Here is a 25213-nt window from a genome sequence, read left to right as displayed (position 1 = left end):
TAAATATTTCCTTTCACACGGCAGCTGTACACAGCCGAAGAGAAACTTGTACAAGTTAATTTGAGTCTCTCTTCTCAGCTTTTAAAGTGTGAAATGAACACAGAATTGTGCCCAGAGGAATTGCAGTACCTGCAGTAAATGTGCATCATTTCCACTGATGTCGTGCTGTTGTTTCTGATATTTTCAAGCTGTTGAAGTCTCCAGGCAAAGACTGTCCAAGGTTCAGAGCGCTGATGACGGAGACTTTTGAGAGTGAGCCTTACCAGAGGTTCCTGAGGGCTCACCAGGTAAGACACATAACAGAAAGGATACAGTCACTGTACAGAAGCTCATTCTCAGCATCTGTTCGATGACGTGAACGCTCTGCTCACAGCACAGTTTGTGTTAAACATCGCTTTTCTGTGAGTCATGTGCCTGTTAACCACTGAAAACGTGCTTGTAACTCAGTTGTTTTATATCATCAGAATTATATAATCAAAGTTGCTGTGAATAATACTTTTCCTCACCTCAGCTGCATCTTCTCTGCTCCTCCGTGTCTCCATTTGTAGATCGACAGTCACTGTGAAATGCACATTTTTGTAAAAACAGTGGAATGTATACTTCACAGTTGTTGGTGCCAATGTTATCAGCACCTCCAGTGGACGTGTTACTTATGCTGTGGACATCATGTCCTCTCAGTGATTTTTCTCAGGCACGGTGACTCCAGTTCCTACAAAAAGCTGCACAGTGCAATTTCTCTCACATTCTCGGAGACACTAATTAACGGCTGGATTGAATTAGATTAAGAATTACAATGAAAAGGTTTTAATTAAACAGAGTCCCACGTGCCGCCTGTTAAGGTGGTGTTGGAGATCAGGATGAGGTCTCCTGGACTGAATTTTAACACCCTCTGCTGGAGTCACGGTACCTGCAAGTTACATGCAAGAACCAAAATGTTTTTTTTTATTATGTTTGTCTGAATAAAGGTTAAACTTACAACAGTGAGTAAACTATATTAATTTGTTAAATCACGCAGCTAATGTGTGGAAGTCTGAATCGCAAACACCAAATAAGAGATATTTTATCAGTGCACCTGCAAAAACACCCCCCCCCCTAAAGTTTAATACTATTCATAAAAATGGTGATTAAAGTGTTCTCTTCACTGCAGCTTCATCCTTTGTTCTTTTTTCTTTTCTTCACCATGCAGTATTTTGTGGAGGGACTCTCCAACCACACTGGCTACCCTGTGTCCAAACTGGTTGGCAAAAAAATATGGAGGGTCTATGACACTCTCACCTGTCAGGTATATTTGATATTTCACAGCAAGCATATAACCACACACATAAAACACAATGGCGCCTGTGTACTACCTGCATTCTGCAGTTTACAAATGCTTCGATTACTGATACAAACAGCAGCTGCAGAGCAGAGAGAGTCAAAGAGAAAGAGGGAACAGAGCTTTCTTCGACACATCTGCAGAGGGATGGGGAGGCAGTGGGTGTGTGGGGGAAATCATTTTTGTACATACAGTAAGACATGAATAGGACAACATATTGAAATGATAATTAAAGAATTATGAGATGGGTGGATTCTAGGCCAGGTTGAATACGCTCATTCACACTTGCAAAATGAGCATCTGTTATTTTCAGTCCGCGGCTAAAAATAGCTGGGATAATAGAAACGATGAAATACAGCCATTTAAACCGGCTGTTGTGATTCATGTGTTGTGTAATGTGATTTAATGTGATTATTAGCGTGATGCAGGGTAATGAATGTAATTCTCTTTTGCGCAGAGGATCCATAACTTGACTCTCCCACGCTGGGCCACCCAAGACGTTCTGGACACCCTGAAGAGGATTGCATCCTTTGAGGTCATGTACAGCATCCTCAGCCACAAGAGGAAAGAGAAGGCCCGGCTCTCGGGAGGTGGGGATTCAAATCAGAGGCGATTCATTTAAAAAGGCACTGTTGTGACAAAAATGTTATTAGAGCAAAAAACACTCTCTGTGTATCTGATGTTGTGACTGCTGGCTGAGGCTTGTTTATGCCTCAGACAGTGTAAAGTGTTGGGTCGGGTTTCTCAAAAAGCGTATTAGCACATATGAGCTAATGACATAGATGATTACAGTGCTAAGACAAGATGCTCAACAAGGTCAAAAGGATTGTGTTGATATCTGGGAAAATTGCATTTGCACTGTTGACACTGTGTTAATTTACCAGGGGTCCTACTGAACGCCATCCTGAGGAATTTCTCCAGGGCTGTAGAACAAGGGAGCCCTCTTAAATTCATTATGTACTCAGCTGTAAGTTCACTATTTAGCCACACAGAGTAAACACTTGTATAATCTGTTTCACATACTGTATCTGCTCATCTCTTTAGTGCTGTGATGTTTGTTTCTCATTCCAGCATGACTCGACACTCATCACCCTCCAGGCGGCTCTGGACGTGTACAACGGCCTTCTTCCTCCTTACGCTGCCTGTCAGCTCTTTGAGTTCTACCAGGAGTATGATGGGTAATGACTTCCTTTCTAATGTCACTTTGTGCGCTCTTTTCTTTGCATATTTCAGTACACTATCTAGGTCAGTTAGCCAAATCACACCACCAAACGTTGAGAAAAACTGCATTCCACCAAACCGTTCAAGCACATTTTTGTTTTCCTTTTCAATTCGATGAAAACCTGGCAGAGATCCAGGACTGCAATAGCCAAATTAGCTCATGATACAAACCAAATTTACATAACACTTACCATAATTGTGTGTCATCTCATTGTATTCATCCTAATAATTCCCTAGGTCCTATTCAGTGGATTTGTATTACCGCAACGACTCCTGGCGTGAACCCTATCCCAACCCTGTGCCAGGATGCAACGGGCTGAACCCCTGCCCTTTGTCCTTGTTCAGTGAGCTGCTGCGGGACGTGGTTGCAGAGGACTGGGAGGTTGAGTGCGGGTTCAGGACAAAATGGTCAGGCACAGGTGAGGAAGATTTTTTTTTATATATATATTCTCATTGCTCCTATTTCAACACATATTTTAGCAATGCTAACGCTTCACTGCATTATGTTTATTCCTGTATTCACTTTGGGGACCGGTGTGGGGGATTTTCAGCACAGACCGTCTGATTTAAAAATATCAGGGCTTTTTGGAAATCATCCAAGTGTTCCATATTCACATGTACCTAAACAGGGTTTGTCATCTCCCACAGGTGTCATAACAGCTCTTGCAGTGGCCGTGGGTCTCCTGGCAGTGGCGCTGTTGCTCAGCATAGGAGTGGCAATCCACAGGAGGAGAGGCCACTACTCCAGGGAGGTGTAATGCAGGAGACTGGCGCCGAAAATACTAAAAGGTTTTTCTCAGCTGTGGAAACAGCTCTAATAATAATGTGCCATGTATTTTGATAATTCAGATCCTGACTGGTTGCTGGTTGTCTGTGTGTGTGTGTGTGTGTGTTTGTGTGTGTGTGTGTGTGTGTGTGTGTGTGTGTGGGAGGATTGTGAGCTCTTTTCCTTCTGCTACTACGAAGTATGCTTGGACTAGATTTTTTGTGGAAAGAATTTAACATGAAAATAAAATGTATTCAAGACAAAACAATTATTTACAGCTGGCATCACTAAATTTTATTTGTTTCACTCTTGACAGTGTGAACTCTACATAGTAACATTCACTGTTCATTCACTGTTTGGTTCATATTATTTCACATTCTTTGCTGTTCGGTTTCTCACTTCTTGTCCGGGTTTGTGATCACTGTGGAACAAAGGGACAGAAGATGAATGTTAGGTTTTATTGAAATAAGTCATGTTTTATATTTTGGAAAGAATCAAAGTGTCTTTTTCATGAAAATCATCAACTTTTAGCCTTGATTGTCTATTACATAATCAAAAATAAGCATCTAAGAATCATCTGTGTTCAGCAGAGACTTGAGAGCACTCAAATTACAAAGTCGAGTCAGCTCCTCCTCCTCCTCCATCCCTCCCCTTCCACCCGCCTCCCACCCGTGCAGCCCTCTCTGCGCCTCTGTCCTCACCTCGGACGTCCAGCTTACACTCCACTTCATCCTTGCCCAGCTCATTGACAGCCATGCAGGAGTATTTGCCTCCGTCGAAGGTGCTTGGCTTACGAATGTTGAGGGTCAGCACTCCTTGGTTGTTCTGCATCAAGTACTTGGGATCCTCACCGATGATCATTTTGTTCTTCATCCAGATAATCTTAGGCTAAGATATGGAAAAGTCAAATTAATAAAAAATCAGGTCCAATAAAATGTCTAATAAATCAGATGTTGTGTTTTCTTTTTTGTGCTTTATGTCAGGCTGCAGATAAAACGGCTACAGTAAGGAGCTCTGTGCGTCTTACAGCAGACGTCAGATCTTGATTTGCTCATAACAAGTGGCACTGTCAGCCTCCTCCTGTGAATCAGGCACCACAGGCTATTTTAACAAGCACATTTACCTTGGGGAAGCCTTTGACGGAGCAGCTGATGGCAGTGCTGTACCCGGCCACTACAGATCTGTCAACCAAGGGCTGAGTAAACTTGGGCACACAGTTCATGTCTTTCTCCTTGTAGGGGTTTTCTTTCATTTCCAGGCCTATTGAGAAGAGTAAACTTAGTCAACCCCAGTAAATCAGAGCAGAAAGGTGGCTCACACACACAAACACACACACACACCCACATGTACTATGTTTACGCACACACGCACATGCGCACACACGGTCACACCTGTCTTGGCAATGGCAGCCGTGTTCTTGCTGAAGCGTGGCTCATCGCTCCGGCCGCAGAGGTTTTCACTGTAGACACGGAACTGGTATTCATTGCCCATGATCAGATCTGAAGCTGTGCAGTTTGGCCGTCTGTTATGTTCATAAACGGTGAACCATTCCTGCAGAGAGAGAGAAAAAAAAGTGATGTTATTATGTTAAAAACTTAAAGACCACGAGTTGCGCATACAGAATAATCTAAATTTTGGCAGGTGACTGTGGGGGGTGATCTCCCTCTCTCACCTTGGTCTTCAGGTCTGCCTTCTGGATGGTGTATCCAGTAATCTCAGTGTTGCCATCATCTTTTGGGGGGTCCCACTCCAGTGCGGCATTGAAGCCCCAGACATCTGTCACCCTTAAATTCTGAGGAGGCCCGGGCTTGTCTGTTTGGAATTAAACATCAGTGTCATATATTAGTACATTCCGGGTGAATTTGTATTTTTCTAAGTCATCGGGCGCCCTGACCGCTCCGTACCAACGATCCTGATGTGGACGGTGGCTCTGTCCTCCAAGTTCTCAATCTGGAGAACCAGCTCATATGTTCCGGAGTGCTCTCTCTCCGCATGGCGAATGAAGAGGATGGTGTCCACGTTTGAGTTACGGACGTTGACCATCTTGGGGTCAAGGGGTTGGCCGTCTTTGTACCAGGTTGCGACGGGGCGTGGCTTACCCTATGAGACAAAAGCATGAACCTTTGCTAAGAACACTGCTGATTTGCTCCAAGTTGTTTTGTCAAAGATGTGATATTTACTTCATCTTAAAAAACGGTTTTGTTTTCTAGTGATGGATGACGATAATGATGACAGTAACTCTTTCTATTTACAGTTTAAAGAAACACTGGAAAAAAATATTTGGTGAATGTATTCTTTAAATGTATTTTAGTAGTAGTGAGTTAAGACAGGCTTGCTAACCTGGAAGGGGATGGTCAGGTTGATCTTTTCTCCCACTTTCCTGATGTACTTTGTTCTCAGGTTGCGAGGAAGGCGGATCTTTGGATGTTCTAAAGCAGAAACAGACATCCCATTAAAATAGGAAAAACGAATGAATGAAAATAATGAAAAAACAAAAAGAAGTACTGACTCACCGACGATCTCTCGGATAGTGACGGGCTGTCCCAGCGTAGCAGGAAGACTGCGTCCAGCGATGTTTACTGCCACCACCCTGAAGTTGAGCTTTTCTCCCACGGGGAGGCCACGCACGGTGTATCCCTGTCTCTCACAAAGCTCCTTGTTTGCCACCACCCACTCCGTGTCTACAATAAAATAGAATTAAATGCAGTAACTGGCAGTGAGTGGGATTTGAATCTTGTAACTTATTTTTGTTTTGTTTTTGTTCTGGTATTATGTATTTTCATTGTAACTGTATTATATGGTTTTAAATGGTTTTAAATTGTCCGTGAATGTTGGTATTATTATATCGTAAGCGTGATGTGAGGTCTTATCACCTCCTTCCTTGCAGTATTCAATAGTGTAGCCATCCAGGCCTCCGGCTCCAATCTTCTCTGGGGCGAGCCACTTCAGGCTGCATGTGCTGTCTGTCACGTCATGCACTGTCAGGCGCGATGGCTCGCTAGTTGGGGCTGAAGGTGACAGAAAGAGAGACTCAAGAGACTCACTGACTGAGAGCGGGTGATACACATAGGGAGGGGAGGGACAGGGAGAAGCTGAGAAAGAGAAAGTAAAGAAGGCTGTGAGACGTACCAATGGGCATGAAGGGTTTGGAGCTGTTACTGGGCTGAGACATGCCGATGCTGTTGACAGCGAAAACCCTCATCTCATAGAATACGCCCTCAATCATCCTCTTAGCCTCATATGTAGTCGATTCATATACATCAAAGTTGAGCTTTGTCCATCTGGAAGAACCTTTCTTCTTCCTCTCCATGAGATAACCTGATGGTGTAAAAACACAGAGACCATAAAGACGGAAGAATAATAATTCAAGACAAAATTCTTAAATTTATATATATATATATATATATATATATATATATAGAGAGAGAGAGAGAAATGTAATATATGTTGCGTATGCTACAATTTGTAGAGATAAGTATAAAGAAGTGGAGAGAAAAAAAAATCCATTATTTACCTTTAACTACTACACCGCCATCAAATTTAGGAGGCTCCCAAGTCATGGTGGCGCAGTCCTCTCCCACTGATATGCATTTGACATGCTTAGGGGGGTCAGGCACATCTAAAATAAGATTTCAATCAGTTTTAACATACATCAGAAAAGTTTGAAATAGAGAAAAACCTGCTGATATTTCATTGTAAAATCTTCACCTACCCACAATCTTCACAAACAGCACGGCCTTGTCCTCTCCAACGGGGTTGGTGACACAGATGTTGTAGTTGCCCTCATCTTCCCTCTCTGCCCCCTCTATGACGAAGCAGCTCAGGTCTTTCCTGGCCTCCACTCTTACACGCCCTTCAGTCTCTGTGATTGCCTAACAAACAGGAAATTGTCGTGGCTTCGAAATGTGAATTTTCACAGCATACCAATTTGGTTCAAATAGCCCTGGGTTAATAGGTTTATAAGAAACAAAGAGATTTTGGGTGAATTCCTTCTCCTGTTATTCCAGAGTGGCAGACACTTGGGCCAAGCAGAAGGGCACTTATGGGCCAATAGGGGTGACAATAGGGTGACAATAGGGTGACACTGGCAGCACTTGGGCTGCTAAAGTGTGATATTAGTGTAAAATAAGAAGCAGTCCCACAGGGGAACGGTCATATCCTGCTTCCATTAAAAAAGAGCACTTTGGCTCTTGGACCGAAAACATCAGGAACAGTCTTTTTTTCTTGTACCACTGTGCTCTTAACTGCCTGTGGGCACAGAAAATTCCCAGTGGTTGGTTCAAATCTTGTGAGGTAGCATTTAACTGGAGCCCAGTGAAAGAGACAAAGAGGGAGAAGAGACAGTGAGAACAGAACTCAGAAAAAAAAAAAAGAAACAACAGGGCACACTGCAGTGACAGGTTGACTAGACAGCCTGCTGACCTTCCATGGTCATGGATACCATGGTGATAAATAAATGGCAAAGTTGCCTGGACATGTTTTGACATGGTTTCCCTCTTTCAAGTTCAAGTTGGCTGTTGTGTTAGCAAAGTTTTGTCCTCTGGACGACTGGACCTAAATGTTTGCGCACACTCATGGCAAGTTATGAAATCCAAATTATTTACGTGGCATTCCTGTGTTAAACATAAACATATTGAGTAATTGATCACTATGTGATATACTGTGTAGTGACCCTAATCACATCCTTACTTTATCTCCTTTTGACCAGACAACAGTGGGTGCTGGTTCTCCTGTGATCTCCACATCCAGTCGGAGCTTGTTGCCCGCCACCACGATGATCGTGTTTTGGGAGACCATGTTTCCAGTGGTGTCCAGGTGGATCTTTGGAGGATCTGGTTAAGGTATGACATACAAACAGAGAGAGAAAGAGCGAGAGAGAGAGAGAGAGAGAGAGAGAGAGAAAGAGAGACTTATGATATGAACTATACACTAGATTAAAAAGTTTTTAATTATTTGTAAACTGAGGTAATCTAAGGCTACTTACCTTGTCTAGGCACATAGTCGATCTTAATTTCTGTTTTGAGAGAAGAAAAGAAGTTGACAATATTATGCAGGCTGCTGATGATTAATGCATCTGCAATAGCTCCGTTGTAATCATTCTGTCTTTCTCACCCAAGAAGTTGAGCTTGGCAGAAAGTGACAGAGCGTATCCATCAGGAATAAATGTGTAGTCTCCAGCATCGTCTGGTTTCACATCATCAATAGTCAGCCGGTGAAACCTGAAACAAGCAACAGAGAGGATATGACGAGGGGAAAACATGTGCCTCAGGAATTAAAGGTGTCCTAATATTGAATTTCTAAAGCCTGTATGTATCTTTTCTTTGTACCTTCCAATGTGAGACATTTTGATGCGGTCACTTGGCAAGACCTCCACTCCATCTTTGAACCACTTTCCGGTGACCTTCTCATCAGACACCTCGCACTTGAACATGGCCTGGTCTGTTGCCTTCACTGTCAGATCAGCAATGTCCTGCAACACCTCCAGTTCTTTCTCTGAATCAGACATTGGAAACCACAGGAGAACGGTTCAGGCAGGACACAGCGTGAGTGAAGGTAGAGGGAGAGGGAGGATAAGGTTCATGATGGTAACATCCTGCCACCCACTGCCATGAGCTGTTAGCTTGTTTACAAAGAGAGGCGTTAAGCCCTTGGGCCAGCAGTTAATTCAGCTGCATCCTCACTGAGCAGCGTACACTTAGATGACAGAAAACCTGGACTAAATATAGTAAATTTAAAATACAACCTCTACACTGGTGTAACATCTTTGATTAGTATTTTCTTTTTAACAAACGTATCTAAAATAAGCACATTCCTTATTATTATTATTCTTATTTATATAAACTCCACAATTGGTCAAAAAGGAAATAAAAGATGAATGAGATGATTATATTTTTTCCAGTGGTACCTTCCACTTCCAGCTCTCCTTTGGTGTGCCCTCCATTTGTCCAGGCGTGGTACATTCCGATGTCATCCAGAGTAGCCTCCTGGATGACGAGTGTGTGCTTCTTTCCATCCTTCTTGAAGCGATACTTGGTATCTTTGTCTCTGTGAAGCTCTATATCCTCAAAGAACCTGGGAATGAATATAAAATGAGCGTCTCTCTTTGAAAGATGTCACTGCTAAATATTTCATACCAAATCAGAACAGTAAGCCTGTGTCTGATGTGAATTTACCAGCCACATTCATATTTCCGCCACTCAGTGAGTGCTAAAAATTGCTTTGGGAAAAATGAATGGGCTTTGCATTCGTCAATGAAGAATTATAAAAATAAATTCTGTGCTAAAGAAAAGATGGTCTGTGTCTATCCATGAAATAATATCCTACACACACATCACCTTTGAGAATCAATTCAGCCCTTATTTTGCTTTGCATTGATTGCTCCTAGCACATACTAACTGATATTCGTTTATTTCTTCCGACCTTGATTTATACTTGTTAAAGGCACATTGAAAGGAAGACACCTCACTCTCAATTAAAAGAATATTAATACCACATAAAAACAAATGCAAAGAACATCAAAGAAATAAAAATTTTAATTATTTTGTTGATAGAAGACTTTCCAAGCTACTCAGCATTCAGAGCAAGTCTTCAGAATCAATTTAACATGTTCCAGATCTCCTTAGGAGATAATGCATTTAAGTTTGATTTGATTTTACAAGAAACATAAGTCTGTCTACTGCAGCTGATGTATAGCATACAAGTACAAATCAATTATGGCTCTTACAACAGTGGTAGTTTTTAAGAGCAGGTTGATGCATATAATTATGTATGTAGATGCTGTCTCATTTCAATACAAGGAGCCAAGTGATTAAATCTTATGATAGTCAAATGCATGATGCACACAGCACATCAGATAAGAAACAGAGAGCTGCAGCATACATTACATTTTTTTAATCTGATTTGTATCAGCTCAGTAACTACATACAACATACTACTGTAAGACAGACTCTCTCCGGTTTGACGAACAGGAAACGGTTTCATTGTGTTCTGGCAGAGATTAAAGCCACATCCTGAAGATTCAAGCTAGGTTGATCCTATTATGCTAAGTACTGTGTGATATTTACTGACCACATGACGTGGGCACCCTCCTCCGACACCTCGATCTCAAACTCCACTCTCTCTCCCACAACCACATGATAGTCATCCATCAGCTTGGTGATGGTCACAGGGGGCTCTGGGTGGAGCAGTGGGAGACAGTAAAATTCATGAATTCAGCAGAAACTGAATGAAAATGACTCTTTGCTGTAATATCAGATTTTTACTGCTGATAAACTGTCGGGGGGAAAACAAAAAAAAAAGAAGAAAATAAAAGAGACGGAGCACCTTTGACGAACACCTCTGTGAAACACTTGTCGTCGCCAACCACACACTCATATGCAGCATCATCAGCCAGGGTCGTCTTATTGATAGTAAGTGTTCTGACATTCCCGCTTGCCTCCATGACATACCTTGAAAAGTGACAGACAGATTGAATGTCAAACCATACAGTCTACAGGTCAAACAGAACCCCTTTATCAAGCTAGGTTTCAGTACAAATGCCTTTCAAAATAATCTATAAATCTATATCTAATATCTGTTTCTAACAAACCTTTGACGTTTAATTTAAAGTTCAACAATATATGGTTTTGTCATTCATTTTTAAAGACTGGAATTTTGTCTAACAGACCCAGTTTCTGCATTTCAGTTTTCATCTGGTTTCATCTGGTTTTCGTTTCTTTTCACATTAAGACCTTTAAATGTAGAAATGGACGTCTTTGTCCTGGGAATGTATCTGCATTAGTCCAGATGGGGCATAAGATGTCATGGCAGTGCAGATTTCTAAACCCACGGTGAGGCTTCTCATGACAGCACCTAAAAATAAAACGTGTTGATGGCAGCATCGTTTCAGAGTATGGCTTTGTGGCAGAGATAATTTTAACTCGATATTTTAAAGCACTGCCCATCAAGTCCATCTGAGCTTGATGATTAATATGATACAGCCAAACACTGCTGTCTCATTAGGCAAACATCCTGCATGGGGCTTGTTTTGTGTGTGTGTGTGTGTGTGTGTGTGTGTGTGTGTGTGTGTGTGTGTGTGTGTGTGTATTTGTGTGTTTGTGTGTGTGTGTGCTTAAGACATGTACTTGGCTGAGGGTTTGATCTCCTGGCCATTCTTCAACCATTTCACCTGGGTATTGGGATCAACCACCTCACATTTCAGGACAATCCTCTTGCCCTTTTCCACGGAGTAGCAAGAGTCAAGCCTCGTCAGGAAAGCTGGGGTCGCATACAAAAAGGGAAAAATGGAGAATTAACAACTCATTAGTCCATGAAAACCTTCCTTCTCTTATTTTCTCTGTCCAGTGTAGTGAGGCCTTTCCTCTCGCTTGCTTCTTTTTCCTGCTGTCTCTCTCCCTCTCCTCCTCCCCTGAGGTAAAATCTCACCTCCCAGTTCATTTCCTTCATATTTCAAATGCTGCTCGACGTCTTCCCCTCCCTCTACCCCTCACCTGACTCGACTTACCCTCGCTATGCTTGGGCTCGACCTTTTTCATCTTTTTCAGACGTTTCAGCATGCCCCTCAGGTCAGTGATGCCATAGTCAAAGGCGATTTTCTCATACTGGCTTGGATCGGCATTCTTAAGCAATTCCCACACATCTATGTCTGGTTCCACTTTCTGAGGTTTCTTCTTCCTGTCAGTCAACAAAAAGAGGTATATTTGCAAATAGGACTGGAGAAGCAATAAGGGGTGTTTTTGAAGGACACAATCATACTGTGTGCTTGATAATCAAACCAAATAACATGTAGCTTGTCACCTCTTGGTGGCTTTAAGCAGAGCACTGAAATCCAGATCTCCCTCATCCTCTCCAGCATCCCTGTGCGTATGGAAACAGAAATACCTACACTGTAACGGAGGTCAGGCATATCTTCTGAAATAGCACAATATTAAATTTACTATGCTGTGATATACTGCATGTGCTGAAAGACACTTTCACACACACACTGGGATATACTATAAATAATCTACGTATGCATTTTCCCTCCTGTGTATTTACCCATGCGCACATAGACTACTGACACAGGCGGAATCACAAATCCCAATGCACTTACGCTCTCTTGAAGGCAGACAGAATATCCTCATGCTCCTCCTGGTGTGCGGCTGTAACAAGAGAAGTTGCCGAGAACGCAAATCAGGGCTGGGTCGGATCAAAACATCAGCATGTATGGAATGTATGTCAGGCTCAGTGGGCCAGAGTCCGCTTTCACTCACCCTCAACAGAGATCTCAAAGGTGGAGCTGTCACACTTGTCTTTTGACGTCACCTCGCACCTGTAGCCGCCAGCATCCCCAGCAACCACTTTGATGATCTTCATTTCATAAGTATAGATCTTGGAGGAGAAAATATTACCTAATTACTTCTTAGTTATCTTATTATGTTTGTAAGAAGAGGATCCGATCACACAGGTCTCTCTCTCTCTCTCCTTCTCTCTCTCTCTCTCATATATACACACACACACAAACCTTAGTATTTCTGTCATAAGTTTCTTTGAACTGCATATGTTTTCCAGCCTTGCTGCCAAGGTCCAGCCACTTTCCTTTCAGCCATTTCATGGTGGGTTTTCTTGTCAGGCTGGTCGAGTCAACCTTGGCTATGAAAGTCACATCCGATCCTGCCATTCGCAAACAACAATGGACTCATATGACTTCACCAGGTTACACTTTGTGGATTGCTATATCACTTCCTGTCTTGTCTTGACAATTATACATCCATTCCATTCACGCCACTAACCTGTGAGAGCGACCACATTCTCCGGAGGCTTCTCGAGGAAAAGCCCAGTGAGCTCAGTCGACCCAGGCTCTGAAAAGAAGGAGAGAGAAATTAGTTCACTTCATCTGATGATTTTGAAATCTTGATGGATTCAGCCCTTTACATGACATTGACAGCATCCACAGTGTGCAACAAACTGAAGTGCAAGGGACAGGGTGCAATGCGTGGACGTTTTTATGAACAGAATCACACCTGTGCACACAGGCTGTGCACATACAGTAACATGTGAAACATTACAACCACAAAATAATAAATCAGCAGCATTTTAGCTAAGAGGACTAAAAGGCAGAAGATCTACATTTCCTGCAAACATTCACAACATACTGACAAAAAAAAACCTTGTCACAGTTACTTGCACAGCTCCAAGTTATAATTAATTAACCTTCAATCAAATCACAAATTAGCATAAATTTATATCACAACTATATATCAGAAGCAGTTGTATAATTACAATGTTTGCTTGTTTTCTTAATGAATGTATTCATCTTACTTATCATGAATGTAATTACTTTTTACAGTTTTACATTTGATTTTCAGCACAATTAACTTCATCAGTCTAACATCGTGATCAAATTGTCACTACTGATAAGTAATATTTATGTGCTATTGTTTTGTTGGTTGTTAAAGGTTAAAAAAAATAGCAACAGAAGTAGAGGACAAATGATTTCATTATGATTTCTCAGCACTGCCACTGCTAAAGGCAACAGGACATTTACTGTGCTGTGCTTTCGACATTTATTGAAACTGTTGTTTTCTCTTATTCATTGCCAGAGCAGCGATGGGGTTTCTCTTCCCCCAGTCATAACAGATAAAAGTCTAAGTCACTCATTTATTTATTTTTTTTACTTTGTGAGTTGTTCACATGGAAGAGGGGAAAAGACTCAGTTGAACTGTGTTCTCAGCTCAAAACACATTCAAGGACCAGAGGGCAGCGAGGATGTGTTTCGTGTATACATGCAAGCAGAAGTTCCAGTGATATTTAATCTCTCTTGCAAAATATCATTACCAATTAGAAGGGCCAGAATGTGTTAATGAACGCTCACTGTGCTAAGTATAAAACTTTTAGCAAGAGCATCTGTTGATCTCCATACATCAGTGCTTTCTACAAATATCAAAGACTTAGCATTCAAGGTACAAATCTGTAACCAATACACATTTTGCAGTGTTAGCATCTAAACTAAGTCATACTATACAGCTCAAGTTCCTGTTTGTTTTATATATATTCAAAAAAAAAGTTTATACTTGGCCCAAATAAATCCAATCCATTTATTAATCAACTATATACCAATCGTATACCACCAGAACCACTCACAGAAATATGACATCTTCACGGGCATGATATCTGATTAACACATAGCAACACTTAGGATGCATACATCTGCATTTCATAACGTCACATTTGCATGCAGTAGATTGCCACAGTCCAGCACTGTGCCTTCAATTCACCCTTACCCTCCTCTGCATGGTTTGTCTGAGCTGGGAAAAACAAATACCCCAGTTTAACATATGGAAGTATAACAATCCGGTGTTATACTGTACCATAAGTCAGTGCAAATCCATGAGTTAAACAAGGCAAATGAACAGCAATTACAGAATGATTATTCTGTAGAATTATTACATTAATACACCACACAGTGAAATGCAATCACAGCTGAATTTTTGCTTGTGAAGGTAAGATCATGACAGTTATCAATCAAAACAGAAAGTGATCAAATGTGTTGATTACTGCACTTTTAATCACCAAACTTCAGATAAATTATTGTTTGAAATTACTTTGATTACTTCTTTTGGACTGATCTTGCAAGACTGCTTCTCACAAAGGAGGCAATTACTTTAGCCCATACAGAGCATGTGCACCCCAGGCCGCCGAAATAAACCACTGAAGTGTAACCTGTTGATAATTTTTTTTGTTTAGAGCATTGACGTGTCATGAATATTATAATTTGTACCAAAGTATGTTGCATTTCCTTCCTAAGATACCTTCCTAAGAGACTAATTCAACTCTAGGCATTCTGCACTTTTTGCTCTTATAACATTCAAAAGGTTTCTTTTAAGAAATTGGCAGCAACTTCCTGCTAGCGTTCATAAGCAATACTGGTGCAAATGCACCAAAACAGTCTGTGGTTGGCCAAGTGATGATAATCCCCCACACACTATACCCCCATGGGTATGGCTTTAAACAGCCTTGGTATGATAAACACTTCCCACACAGAAGTTCCACTCTCATAGACACTGATATCAAACTCAGTGTAATGAAATACCAACTCTGGAGTTAGGTCCTGGGGGGGGTCAAACAAATAGTAGACATGAAAAATCAAACCAAAACCAATGGCGACTGTGTGTAAAGTCAAAAGGTTCTCCTACACACTATGCATATGAATCTTTGTAATCAAATTATATCTCAGTAGTAAGGAGACAATGACTGTATCTTCATTTTTTCGTTTTGGGCATTTGTGGGTGCTACATATTTTTTCTGAAACTGTTTTTTGTCTGACGCAAGCTTCTTTTCAATGTTTATGAAGCTGATAAACCCATGAGGCACTTTGTTTTGCACTAAATCTCTTCTTAATAACTCAAAGCTTTTTCTTCTCCAGTAAGTGTTAATGGAAAAAAACATGGTTTTACAAAACTAAGGTAAATGGCAGATTTGCCATGTTGCAGTATAGCTCTGTTCCCATAGACTAAAATTGGATATGGATATTCTGGCATCAGAACTAGGCTGAGTTTTGACCAAAGAAAAGTCCATATCCTCAGGTTTCCATCTGAACGTCTCTCAGCTGCTGTCTGAACTTAGCTTGCTAGCCATGCTACCACATGAAAAGCAAATGACTTCACTATGTTAAAGTAGCATTGTGCTAAACATAGCTTATTTGTGGACAGATGGTGGACGTTCAAGAGAACTGGTGTTCCCACTGTAGCGGGCACATGGCCGGATAGTAACGACCTCGAGTTGTTTCTGTTGTGCAGTTTGCCCTTACTGATCCCTTTTTCATCAACTGATGGCACATCCGGGATGAGCTCGCCGAGTGCCACATACACCGATGGGCATTCATGACAGGCTGGAAGGATGATGAGCTGTGCACTCATAAATGCTAAGAGGAGATACCCAGCGATGGTACAACTGGCAGCACAGGACCCATTCCCCAAGGAATTTATTGCAGTAACCAAAGTTAACATTTAATGACCTCACTTCGCTGTTTGACCCCTCGCTTGGCTCTGCAGGCCATATTTCAGGGCAAATTTCAGCTCAGCAGCCAATTTCCCCAAGATAGCAGCCTTGTTGTGAGGATACAAAGCCACCATTGGAAGAGTCTGTGGCTATCCACTTCTCATCTGCATACCCCCAAGTCCATAAGCCATGTCTCACCACACTGGCCAAATAGCCAAAAAAGGAAGTAACCATGGCAGACACTTTGGCCAGGCTATGTGGTTAAGTCACCATAGAGACCTACAGAGCACACAACATGTGATAATGTGCACTGCATAAACAATTATGGACTACTCAGCTGGCACAAAAGTCATTGGTTACGCTCACCCAGGTGTCCTTCCTTATCCCAGAAGTGCGATAAGTGGGAGATGTCTGTGCTACCCCATCAGGCACAGCAGGATATTTCCAATACATTTAAAGGGCAGCACAAGGAAATATCAGCTTTCAACTCCCTGAAGCCTTGGCACTTCGATAGCATTTTCTCCATCCAATCAACTCCTAGTCAGGCCAAATAGAGTCGACATCCAACTTATCACCCTGGTAGCTTTGCCCCTGAAAGACCATGGCAGACAGCGGCAGCTTTGAAACATGAATAACAGCTCTTGAATTTCACTTGTAAACTTGAGTGTTGACTTATGAATCACGCTGATGGCTGTGATACACAACCAAAGTGCAAGAGTAAGAATATAGAGTAGACAACCTACAGGCCTTTAAGCATCCGATAAAGGCTGAGACATGAACCTGAATACGGAACCTGTACAGTTTGAAGGCATCGAGCTTGATGTGCTGACTAAGATTTCTTGAACAACTTGAGCTCTCCTTGCATTTTCCTACTGCAGCTTCGTGTTAAGTTGAGAAGCAACGATAAAAGTGTCATCACATCAGTTGATGTTAGCAACAGCTGCCATTGTTTCCACGATGACTGTTACACATGAGGCACAGCTGTGTTTTCATTCTCATTGTTTAAATTGCCAGAGGGACAGAAGCAAAAGAGAGCTGGTATCATAGGTCACAGATGGAACGGGCAGCACTCCTCACATGGAGAAATAAATTCTGAATTGCTGAAAGAACATAAACAGCATCTTTTGAGAGTGAGTTGTCTGCCGGCATCAACACATACCAGCGATGGTGAACAGAGCAGGTGAATGTGCCAATCATCATCATGCGCTAAACTAACGACAGGACCAATACAGTCAGGTCTTTGTCTCTTCTTTGTCACAGCCATGGATCTGGTGAGTTGTAGGCCTGAGGTGTGGCAAGAAGCTTTAAGCTCTGAAAAGGATTTTTATGGGATCAGAAAAGATATGAATACTATCAAATGCCCTGTGTATTTATATAATTTTTTTAAAAACAATTTGATTAATCAGCCTGAGGGACACTATTAAAACCTTTGTGATGAGTGTGACTTCGTTTTTTGGTAAAAGTGAAGTCACAAAATATGAACCTTGTTCTCTAACCAAGGAAGGTTTACATACAACTGTGGATTTTGGTATTTGAAATTGTCAAAACCCGTCCAAACTGAAGTGATGAAAATGATTTCAAATAATAAAATAGACCCACGCCCACTTAACACGTCATATATTATGTGACATCTTGACCAGCACATAATACTAAAATCATACACAACATAAACACTCAAATCATACTTTCAGAAGGGCAAAAGTAAAGAGACATGTCAATATAAATGTCGCTCTTTTCTTACCATCCCCATCACCGTCTGAATCTGTTGCAGACAAGGAAGCAAACAAAACTGAAAGAAAGCAGCTAGGAAGCAAACGCTAGTTGTTCCACAAGAGGACAGTTGCAACAGAGACCAATAAACAAACGTGAAACAGAAACATCATGCACCATCACATCAGATTTTTTTTAAATCACCAAAATCTAATCCACCATGTATGTGGAAATGTTTTGCCTTTGACATGTTCAGGGTTACTGCATGCAGAAGTACATATGCAGATAAACAGGACACATAAAAATACATAAACCGCTGACAATAGAAAGACACAGAGACCAGAACGTAGCAGTATACTGTACTTGTAAATACAACAGTACATTACAAAGCCGTATGCTGCACATACAGCAAACCAAAACCAGATATATATACATATACTGTACAGTACCTGTACAGTATATGTATATATCAGTACAATGATGGAAAACAACATAAGGCATTCAACATTAAATGTATAATTCTATTATCCATGTCAAGGCAGCATCAGTAACCACTGACCTAACCACTAACATATTCATTATGCTTGAATGAAAGACATTGGTTTTGCTTATAGATTCATGTATTTTACAAAAATACAAAACCTTTTGAAGGTCACCTGAGATCAACCTGAAAAGATCTTTAATAAAACATACAAGAGTCATGCAGGTACTGTCGCAGGTTCCACACAGTGTAGCACATGTATACATTAAGTAGACTTTACAGACGGACATATTCAACTAGAGCATTCACTGTTCAGGATTCTGCCTTACCTGCATCTGGGGGGGGTGCATCTAAAGAAAATGAATGAAAATTAGCTCAAGTCCCAATATATGCTGTAATCATTCACTGTATTAAGTCATAATTGAAGAAGCTGAGAAGAAAGTCAGTAGAAGATGACTGATATTCCCTGACGCTAAGGAGGTGCCTACCATCTTCCTCTGGCTGCTGATCGGCTGAGCAAATAAAAATCATGGTTAAATGATTGAAAACAGAAGGATGATGGGACACGGACGACATCAAAGTTGGGAATCTCGCGAAGACAAAAACAACAACTGGGAAAACTCAACCAAAACACATTCGCACATTCGCACTTGCAGATGTTTCCTCACACTTTACATGCCTGAGGGTAAATGTTAAACCGAAAGGTCACTGTGAGAAACATGAGTTCACAATTGTGGAAAATACACCCAGTTGCAGTCAATCAGTTCATATTAAAGCGCACATAGATGGCATGTCGTGTCTCTGCTTCATTCGTAGGGATCTTCTCCTTACAATCAAAAAGTATACATGCCAGAACTCAAAGTTAACTAAAGGGTTTCTTTTTCAACACCAAAAAGAAAACAAGAACATTAAAACACAACAAGAAAACGGAAAGAAAAAATGATGCTGTGATACATAGTTCAGACATGTGCAGAGTGCAGTACGTACAATGAGGAACACAATGAGGAAGTCTATTACCACACACTCTGGACGCCGTTTGAGCTAACACATGCTGTAGGCTAGCTGAGGAATGCAAACACACTGATTCAAAGTGGCATGATAATTACATTACCCCCTTCAGCGGCTTCGCGTTGTCTCATATCGTGTGATTGACTTGTAGGCCTATCTTCTTGACTTGGTAATTGCTCAATTTATTATCTATAGCAAAACCACTTGTTCTGTATTGTACAGATAATTACCGGGGCTGATTAGTTCAAAATGCATTTTCCAGCACTCGTTCAACTCAAACCATGTCACATATTAACACCATGTGAGTGCACTAGATCACTCGAAGTCACAAAATAGAAATAGTGAAAAGACAAAACAAAAACAAAGTCATTGTCCCTCACCCTCTCCAGCTGGCTCCTTTGGGGCTAAAATTAGTGGAATTTTGTTAGAGATACAGTAGCATGGTAGCCCAAATATAAAAGCCACTCTAACAGCTGAGCAAATAGATTGTATCAGTGTGTAACACATTATAATCCAGACCGGTATCACATGACCACACTCAAATATGACTTTGTGGAAACCAAGGCATTTTTCTCACTGTCATTACATAATTTGACAGTAAATAGTAGACAGTAAGACAGTAAACAGCTTCAATATACCGTACAACACATTCTCAGTGAAAATGCATGAAGGTAAACTCATACAGTGGCATGCTGGTGTACATGAAGTAAACAAAGATCCGGGCAAAAAGTAAAGTTCCTCAATGAGGACGGTTCGTGCTGATTACACATCCTCAGAGGTCAAGAGCCTGTGTTTGCTTGACACAGGCAGTTGACTGGAGATGTGAGTGAAAAGTGAAAATGTGAGAGCTATTATCGAGTCACTGTGTGATAATGTAAGGCACACAAAAGGTCAGTAGGCAAATGTTGTGCGGCAGCTGACTTACCCTCCCCCTCTGGTTTAGCTGAGAAATAGAAACAGAACAAGGAAACGATTAGAAACTTGCATCACATACAGTGTTTGTGTCTAATTAGTCATATTAACTACATATCAACATATATAGTTTATTTAATTTAGGATGTCCCATTAATTTAGGTGATGATGGATCTTAAAACACATTTGGCATTTAATTTTACAACATATAGCTGGATGTTTGTCTGAAACTGATTGCATTATATAAAATGATTATTTCAGGAATGTATGTGTTGGGTATATCTGCTTTCATGGTGAAGCTAGTAATCTTGGCCTATAAATCTAAAATACTACCTAGCAGGTAAGAGGATACATTCTATAAAAATGACCATGTTTAAAATTTCTATTAAGCTCTGTGACCTCTGGGAGAAATATTTGAACTGATATCTTGACCTCGATTGCAGTGACTTGAGGTTTATTTTCTCACCCACTTATTTTATAAATTCGCCACCTCATCATTTCTGAATGGCAGGACACATTTCTGCGGAGCTGCAGAGGAACACAGACGCTCAGTTTTCCCTCGAGTGTGGAGCGCTGTGGGTGTAATTGTTGAGGCCTAAATCTGGTAAAAGGAAATTCTCAACTGAAATAGAGGCGTATAATATACCCAACTCCCCGGGAGTCTCGGTGGGGGTCACTGCAGTTGCTGGAAAAGGCCAGGGATGGTGTCTTATGACCTCCCTGAAGTCATGCCATGTTCTCTTAAGTTTCCTTGAATAGCCAAACCAGCTTGACCTTGCTTGCTTAAGTGTTCACTCCTGGCTTGTCATAAATTTCTTGCTAAAATAGGTGTCATGAAATTACATTGTATTCACTTGGCTTTGAAGAAATATATAAATAAAATCATGAAGTTAAATGTGTTGTGTGCATTTTTTCTTTATCCTTTCACATAGAATGGGCTAACCTGAATCCTCATGCAAACAGGTGATATAATACTAGCATTGTATTTAAAGCTATAGCGACATTTATGTACTGCATTCACCCCCAATGGCAACTTGTGTAACTGCCACAATATGTCTCTGTACTGTAAGCGCCGAAAGCCTAAGAATAACCTTCTCAGTACAAAATGAGAAAATTTGCTGACATACAAACTGGATGCTGCTCACCACATAAAGTCTTTGGCATTAATACTTTATACACCCTGCGAGAGGGTTTAACACCTGCACTGAGTGTAAATCTGCAGTAGCATCTGCTAAGTCAATCCACTGGGGGTGAGAATCTTGATCATCTTCAACAAGTTTGTGATAAAGCTGGATAATGAACCTCTGACCAGCTGTTCCTCACAGTTCAAATGTTCCCCTCTGAGACTGTCTGTGGTTTCATATACTGGCAACGTTGTTAGAATTGAGGTGGGTGTATAATTAATACGATTTTGCGAGGTATGGTTGTTGGGTGTAATTGTATAAATAAAAAGGGCATTTCCTCAGGGTCTGTTTGTGTCCGTTTGTACTTTCCTCCTTATTTTTGTGTATGAAAACACGCTCCCTGTGGTAATATACTGTATACTGTATATCTTTGTCCTCACTTTAGTTTATTTCTGGAAACATGAGTTATTAACGTGTTTTTGGTGTTTGTACTTTATCTTTGTTTAGCATTTTTTTCATGGTCAGTTTAGGTACTGCAGTTCTTCACCTAACTGTTTGTTTACCTCTCTGTGTTTACCGCTGACAGCGTGATTTACTGTGTGTGTAATGGCCCAGACATAAAGAAAAGTATTGGGTGGCCTGACCTTATCAAACCACAGAGGATCTCTTGGTGTCTCTAGACAGCATGCAACAAAGTTTATGAAGATATCTCAGCAACACATAATTTAATGCTTGTTTCTTTCGTATCCGCTATAAGCAAACATGTACATAAATGTCACTAAACTATTTCTACTAAATATGTGCCAAAGGGATTAAACGATAAAACTAATGTTTCTGAAAAGTAATCAATAATTTTCTGTGATTTCTACTTTCTAGGTCAAAAGTTAAATCCTTGATATGTACTCACTGATACAGTAAAAGTTGATGAAATTTCACTTGAAGAATCGATTAGAATCTCGTTTCTATCTGCAGTATTGTCTCAGTTTTCAATAAAGAAGCTGTGGGCTTCGTTCAATGGACACAAAGTTCCATCTACCTATTTACCAATGCCATAAAACTGTAGACCAGCCTCAAATACTCTGTCTACATATCTGTCTATATATTCTTTGCAATTTAAAGGCACAAATAAATATATTTTTGATCTTATAAAATTGAAGTATTTCACACTCACAGTTGAAAAGTTTGAGTTTTAACTAGCAAGACCTGTCAGTCAATCTAGGAGTGACAGCAGTTTCTTATCCAGACTTTGACTTTTGAAGATGGGGCTTCTCTGTCTAGACTTTGAATCACAGATTTTTGCCTTTAAGAGTGATTTTTAAAATAACATTGTCTATTCACCAAGAGATTATTAATCACTTCATCATTTCACGTCACGGTTTTCGTATCCTGCCGAGGATAAACTACATCGGGGAACCAGAGAAACTTCCGAGAACAGTTTTGATCCAACTTGCCCTCATAATGTTTCATTAGGTCACGACGATGAAAGGAATTACGACCATGAATCATATGATCGCTCCTAATCACTGAGTAGAAAACTGTCATGTGCTTGATTGACTGCACTGGGGCTACATCACACTCTCAGGAGGGAGCGTCAGGCCTGCTGACCATGAGGGAACTTTCTGGATGAAAGTGACAGATTACATAATGATTTATCTCAGCTGGACCTGTGAAAGGCTTACAGCAAAACCTGATCCACCCGGGTGTGTGAAACTCTATGAACTTATGAGGAAAAAAAAACAAAGTGGAAAAGGTCAGGGGTATTTTTAGCTGTTGGCAGGGGGCGGGTCTTGGCTGCTGCGTGAAGCAGCACAGAAAATGTTTCAACTCATCTTGTGTGTAAATACAGAAATAATTAATATTACAGGAAAATGAGTCCTGTTACTCTGTAAATTAAGGGTGAAAATGTTGCCAGTGTTTCACAGGATTTTGTAGTTATAAATGAAACAGTGGCTGGTTATCTGAGCTTCGTAATCAAAGCTTTGCTGTTGAGATTGGCTTGGAATGAAGGAGCAGTGGGTGGTGCAGACATACGGTAAGCAAAGTGGAATCATATCCATATTACATGGATAAACTCTGTGGCTGTATATGGTGAAAAGAAGTAGTGCCTGGTTATGTTTCTGGGATAAAAATAAAAACGGCCTAGATTAGATCATTCAAATAAAAATTAGCCCAGGGTCAGATGCAGAAAAGAGGAATTAAAATAGTGCAAAGCAGCATTACGAGCAATGCACAAACAACCCGAGCAAATCCTGTCACATTCACTAACACAGGACAGTCGGTGTACAAATTAGTTGAAGGGGTTTGAAAGGCTCAACACGCTTCCCACAGTCTTGGCCTGTAACAGCTCCAGCGGTCTCTTCCACTATGACAGCCCCTTATATTATGTTACTGTCAGTTCAGTGATTTAGATCCAAACTGGGTCAAAGTGGACAGATGTCACCACAGGGGTGAAGGACAGAAGGCAACTATTTATGAGAAAGTAGTGTTCACCCAAAAGAGTCGAGTGTGAAGTTTTATGGGAGGACATATATTTTCTTAAGAATATAAAAAGACATTTCTATATGCACTGAGGTTTCAGGTTCACTGTTTACGTTCGCCTATGATGTTGGCTTTTGCTAAAAAGCATGAAAAACTTCCATGTAATATTCCACAAATATGAATAAAGTCATAATAATGTAATAACAATGCATTAATGATAACAGTGTGAAAGTTGTATTAAAAGTGCCTACAGTGATCTACTTTTAACCACATTAGAGTATATGACACGGGTCAGTTACATGTAAACTAAGTCATGTCATCCATACAGCACCGTACATGCAACAGCACTATTCACTTATGAACCTGCTGCAGTTACTTTACCACTGCTGCGTCTGGAAGTGTTCCAGTTTACTCAATAAGATGGCACTTTCTGGGCTGATGTCATGAACATACTGACCCTGATGATATCATAGCAGCTGACTATGTGATTATTTATGGCCTTTTGAACATTCTTTATAGACAGACAACAAGGAAGCAATGAGGGAAAATGTCTGTCATTATGCGCACCCTACCTACTGGTTTAGCAAATACACTTTAAAAGGCATTAGGAGTGAATCATTTGCAACACGGGACAACAGTGAGCAGCATTGTCAGAATTATTAATTGAGACTTAGATTTTTTTTAAATCATATTTTAAAGGATTTGGTTTGTTTAGCTGCAACATTTAGATGTTTTCATCTGCTTGTATCTTGGCATGTTTTACCTACTCTTATCTTGTCTTCAAAGCCAAAATCAATTTTTTTTTTCATCAGATCATCATTCTCATTGTTTTTTAGCATGCATAATGAATTGATCTCAAACAAACACCAAAATACAATAATTGTTACAAAATAAAAATCTAAATCTGAAAATTACACTTTCTGCAGCGCTTCAATATCTGCAACATTCTCAAATATTTTGAGTATTATACATATTTCAAGCAAATATACTGTAACAAATTAAAAACCTCCAACCAAACCAAATTCAAGCATCAACTCTGGCACTGAAACCCAGTCTCCAGACTATTTACAATGAATTATGCTTTCACAAAAAGTATCTGCATACCTGCAGGGACTGGCTCAGGCATGGTTATTCCTGTGTCTTCGCTTTGCTTCAAGAAGACTGAGGGCTTGTGGTGCTTATTCCTTTTATTTCTCCCCTCTCTCTCTGTTATTCAAAGC

At 40.6% G+C, this 25213-nt stretch overlaps 2 protein-coding genes across 15 annotated transcripts in view; one reads left to right on the top strand and one right to left on the bottom strand.

Annotated features, from left to right (window-relative positions):
• The window catches only part of LOC111658674 (testicular acid phosphatase homolog), an 8235-nt gene extending 3984 nt beyond the window's left edge, over nt 1-4251 (top strand). For 3 of the 4 annotated variants that reach the window (XM_023411269.2, XM_023411270.2, XM_023411266.2), the window contains exons 6-13: nt 189-287; nt 1187-1282; nt 1773-1905; nt 2200-2282; nt 2387-2493; nt 2774-2955; nt 3185-3325; nt 3890-4251. In XM_023411269.2, coding sequence (XP_023267037.1) covers nt 189-287; nt 1187-1282; nt 1773-1905; nt 2200-2282; nt 2387-2493; nt 2774-2955; nt 3185-3294 — 810 coding nt within the window. In that variant the 3' untranslated portion in view covers nt 3295-3325; nt 3890-4251. The remainder of the gene's footprint in view (nt 1-188; nt 288-1186; nt 1283-1772; nt 1906-2199; nt 2283-2386; nt 2494-2773; nt 2956-3184; nt 3326-3889) is intronic. The other variant, XM_023411268.2, reaches the window with a different exon arrangement.
• Nucleotides 3571-25213, bottom strand: mybpc2b (myosin binding protein Cb). Of its 11 annotated transcripts, none has more exons than XM_087175363.1 (32): nt 25098-25213; nt 20405-20422; nt 19860-19883; nt 18960-18983; nt 18801-18821; nt 18022-18042; nt 13073-13141; nt 12805-12953; nt 12554-12671; nt 12394-12442; nt 12099-12158; nt 11806-11975; nt 11426-11558; nt 10626-10750; nt 10371-10476; nt 9208-9374; nt 8630-8795; nt 8415-8521; nt 8287-8316; nt 7992-8134; nt 7015-7174; nt 6817-6921; nt 6432-6620; nt 6176-6310; nt 5816-5983; nt 5643-5731; nt 5207-5402; nt 4975-5114; nt 4694-4853; nt 4426-4562; nt 4004-4190; nt 3571-3723 (listed from the first exon to the last, which is right to left on the bottom strand). In XM_087175363.1, exons 1-32 carry the CDS (start codon nt 25117-25119, stop codon nt 3698-3700), a joined length of 3414 nt encoding a protein of 1137 aa, XP_087031489.1. In that variant the 5' UTR covers nt 25120-25213; the 3' UTR covers nt 3571-3697. The 11 variants fall into 11 exon arrangements, with proteins under 11 accessions (XP_087031489.1, XP_087031488.1, XP_087031490.1 ...); XM_087175362.1 differs by lacking the exon at nt 18022-18042 and adding an exon at nt 14564-14587; XM_087175364.1 differs by lacking the exon at nt 18022-18042 and having other exon boundaries at nt 25098-25212.

The sequence above is a fragment of the Seriola lalandi genome, unplaced genomic scaffold (genome assembly GCF_002814215.2).
Source record: "Seriola lalandi dorsalis isolate HSWRI2012SDOR001 ecotype SW California unplaced genomic scaffold, Sedor1 jcf7180002054464, whole genome shotgun sequence".
NCBI classification, from domain to species: domain Eukaryota; kingdom Metazoa; phylum Chordata; class Actinopteri; order Carangiformes; family Carangidae; genus Seriola; species Seriola lalandi.
This window is presented reverse-complemented; position numbering and strand designations above follow the sequence as displayed.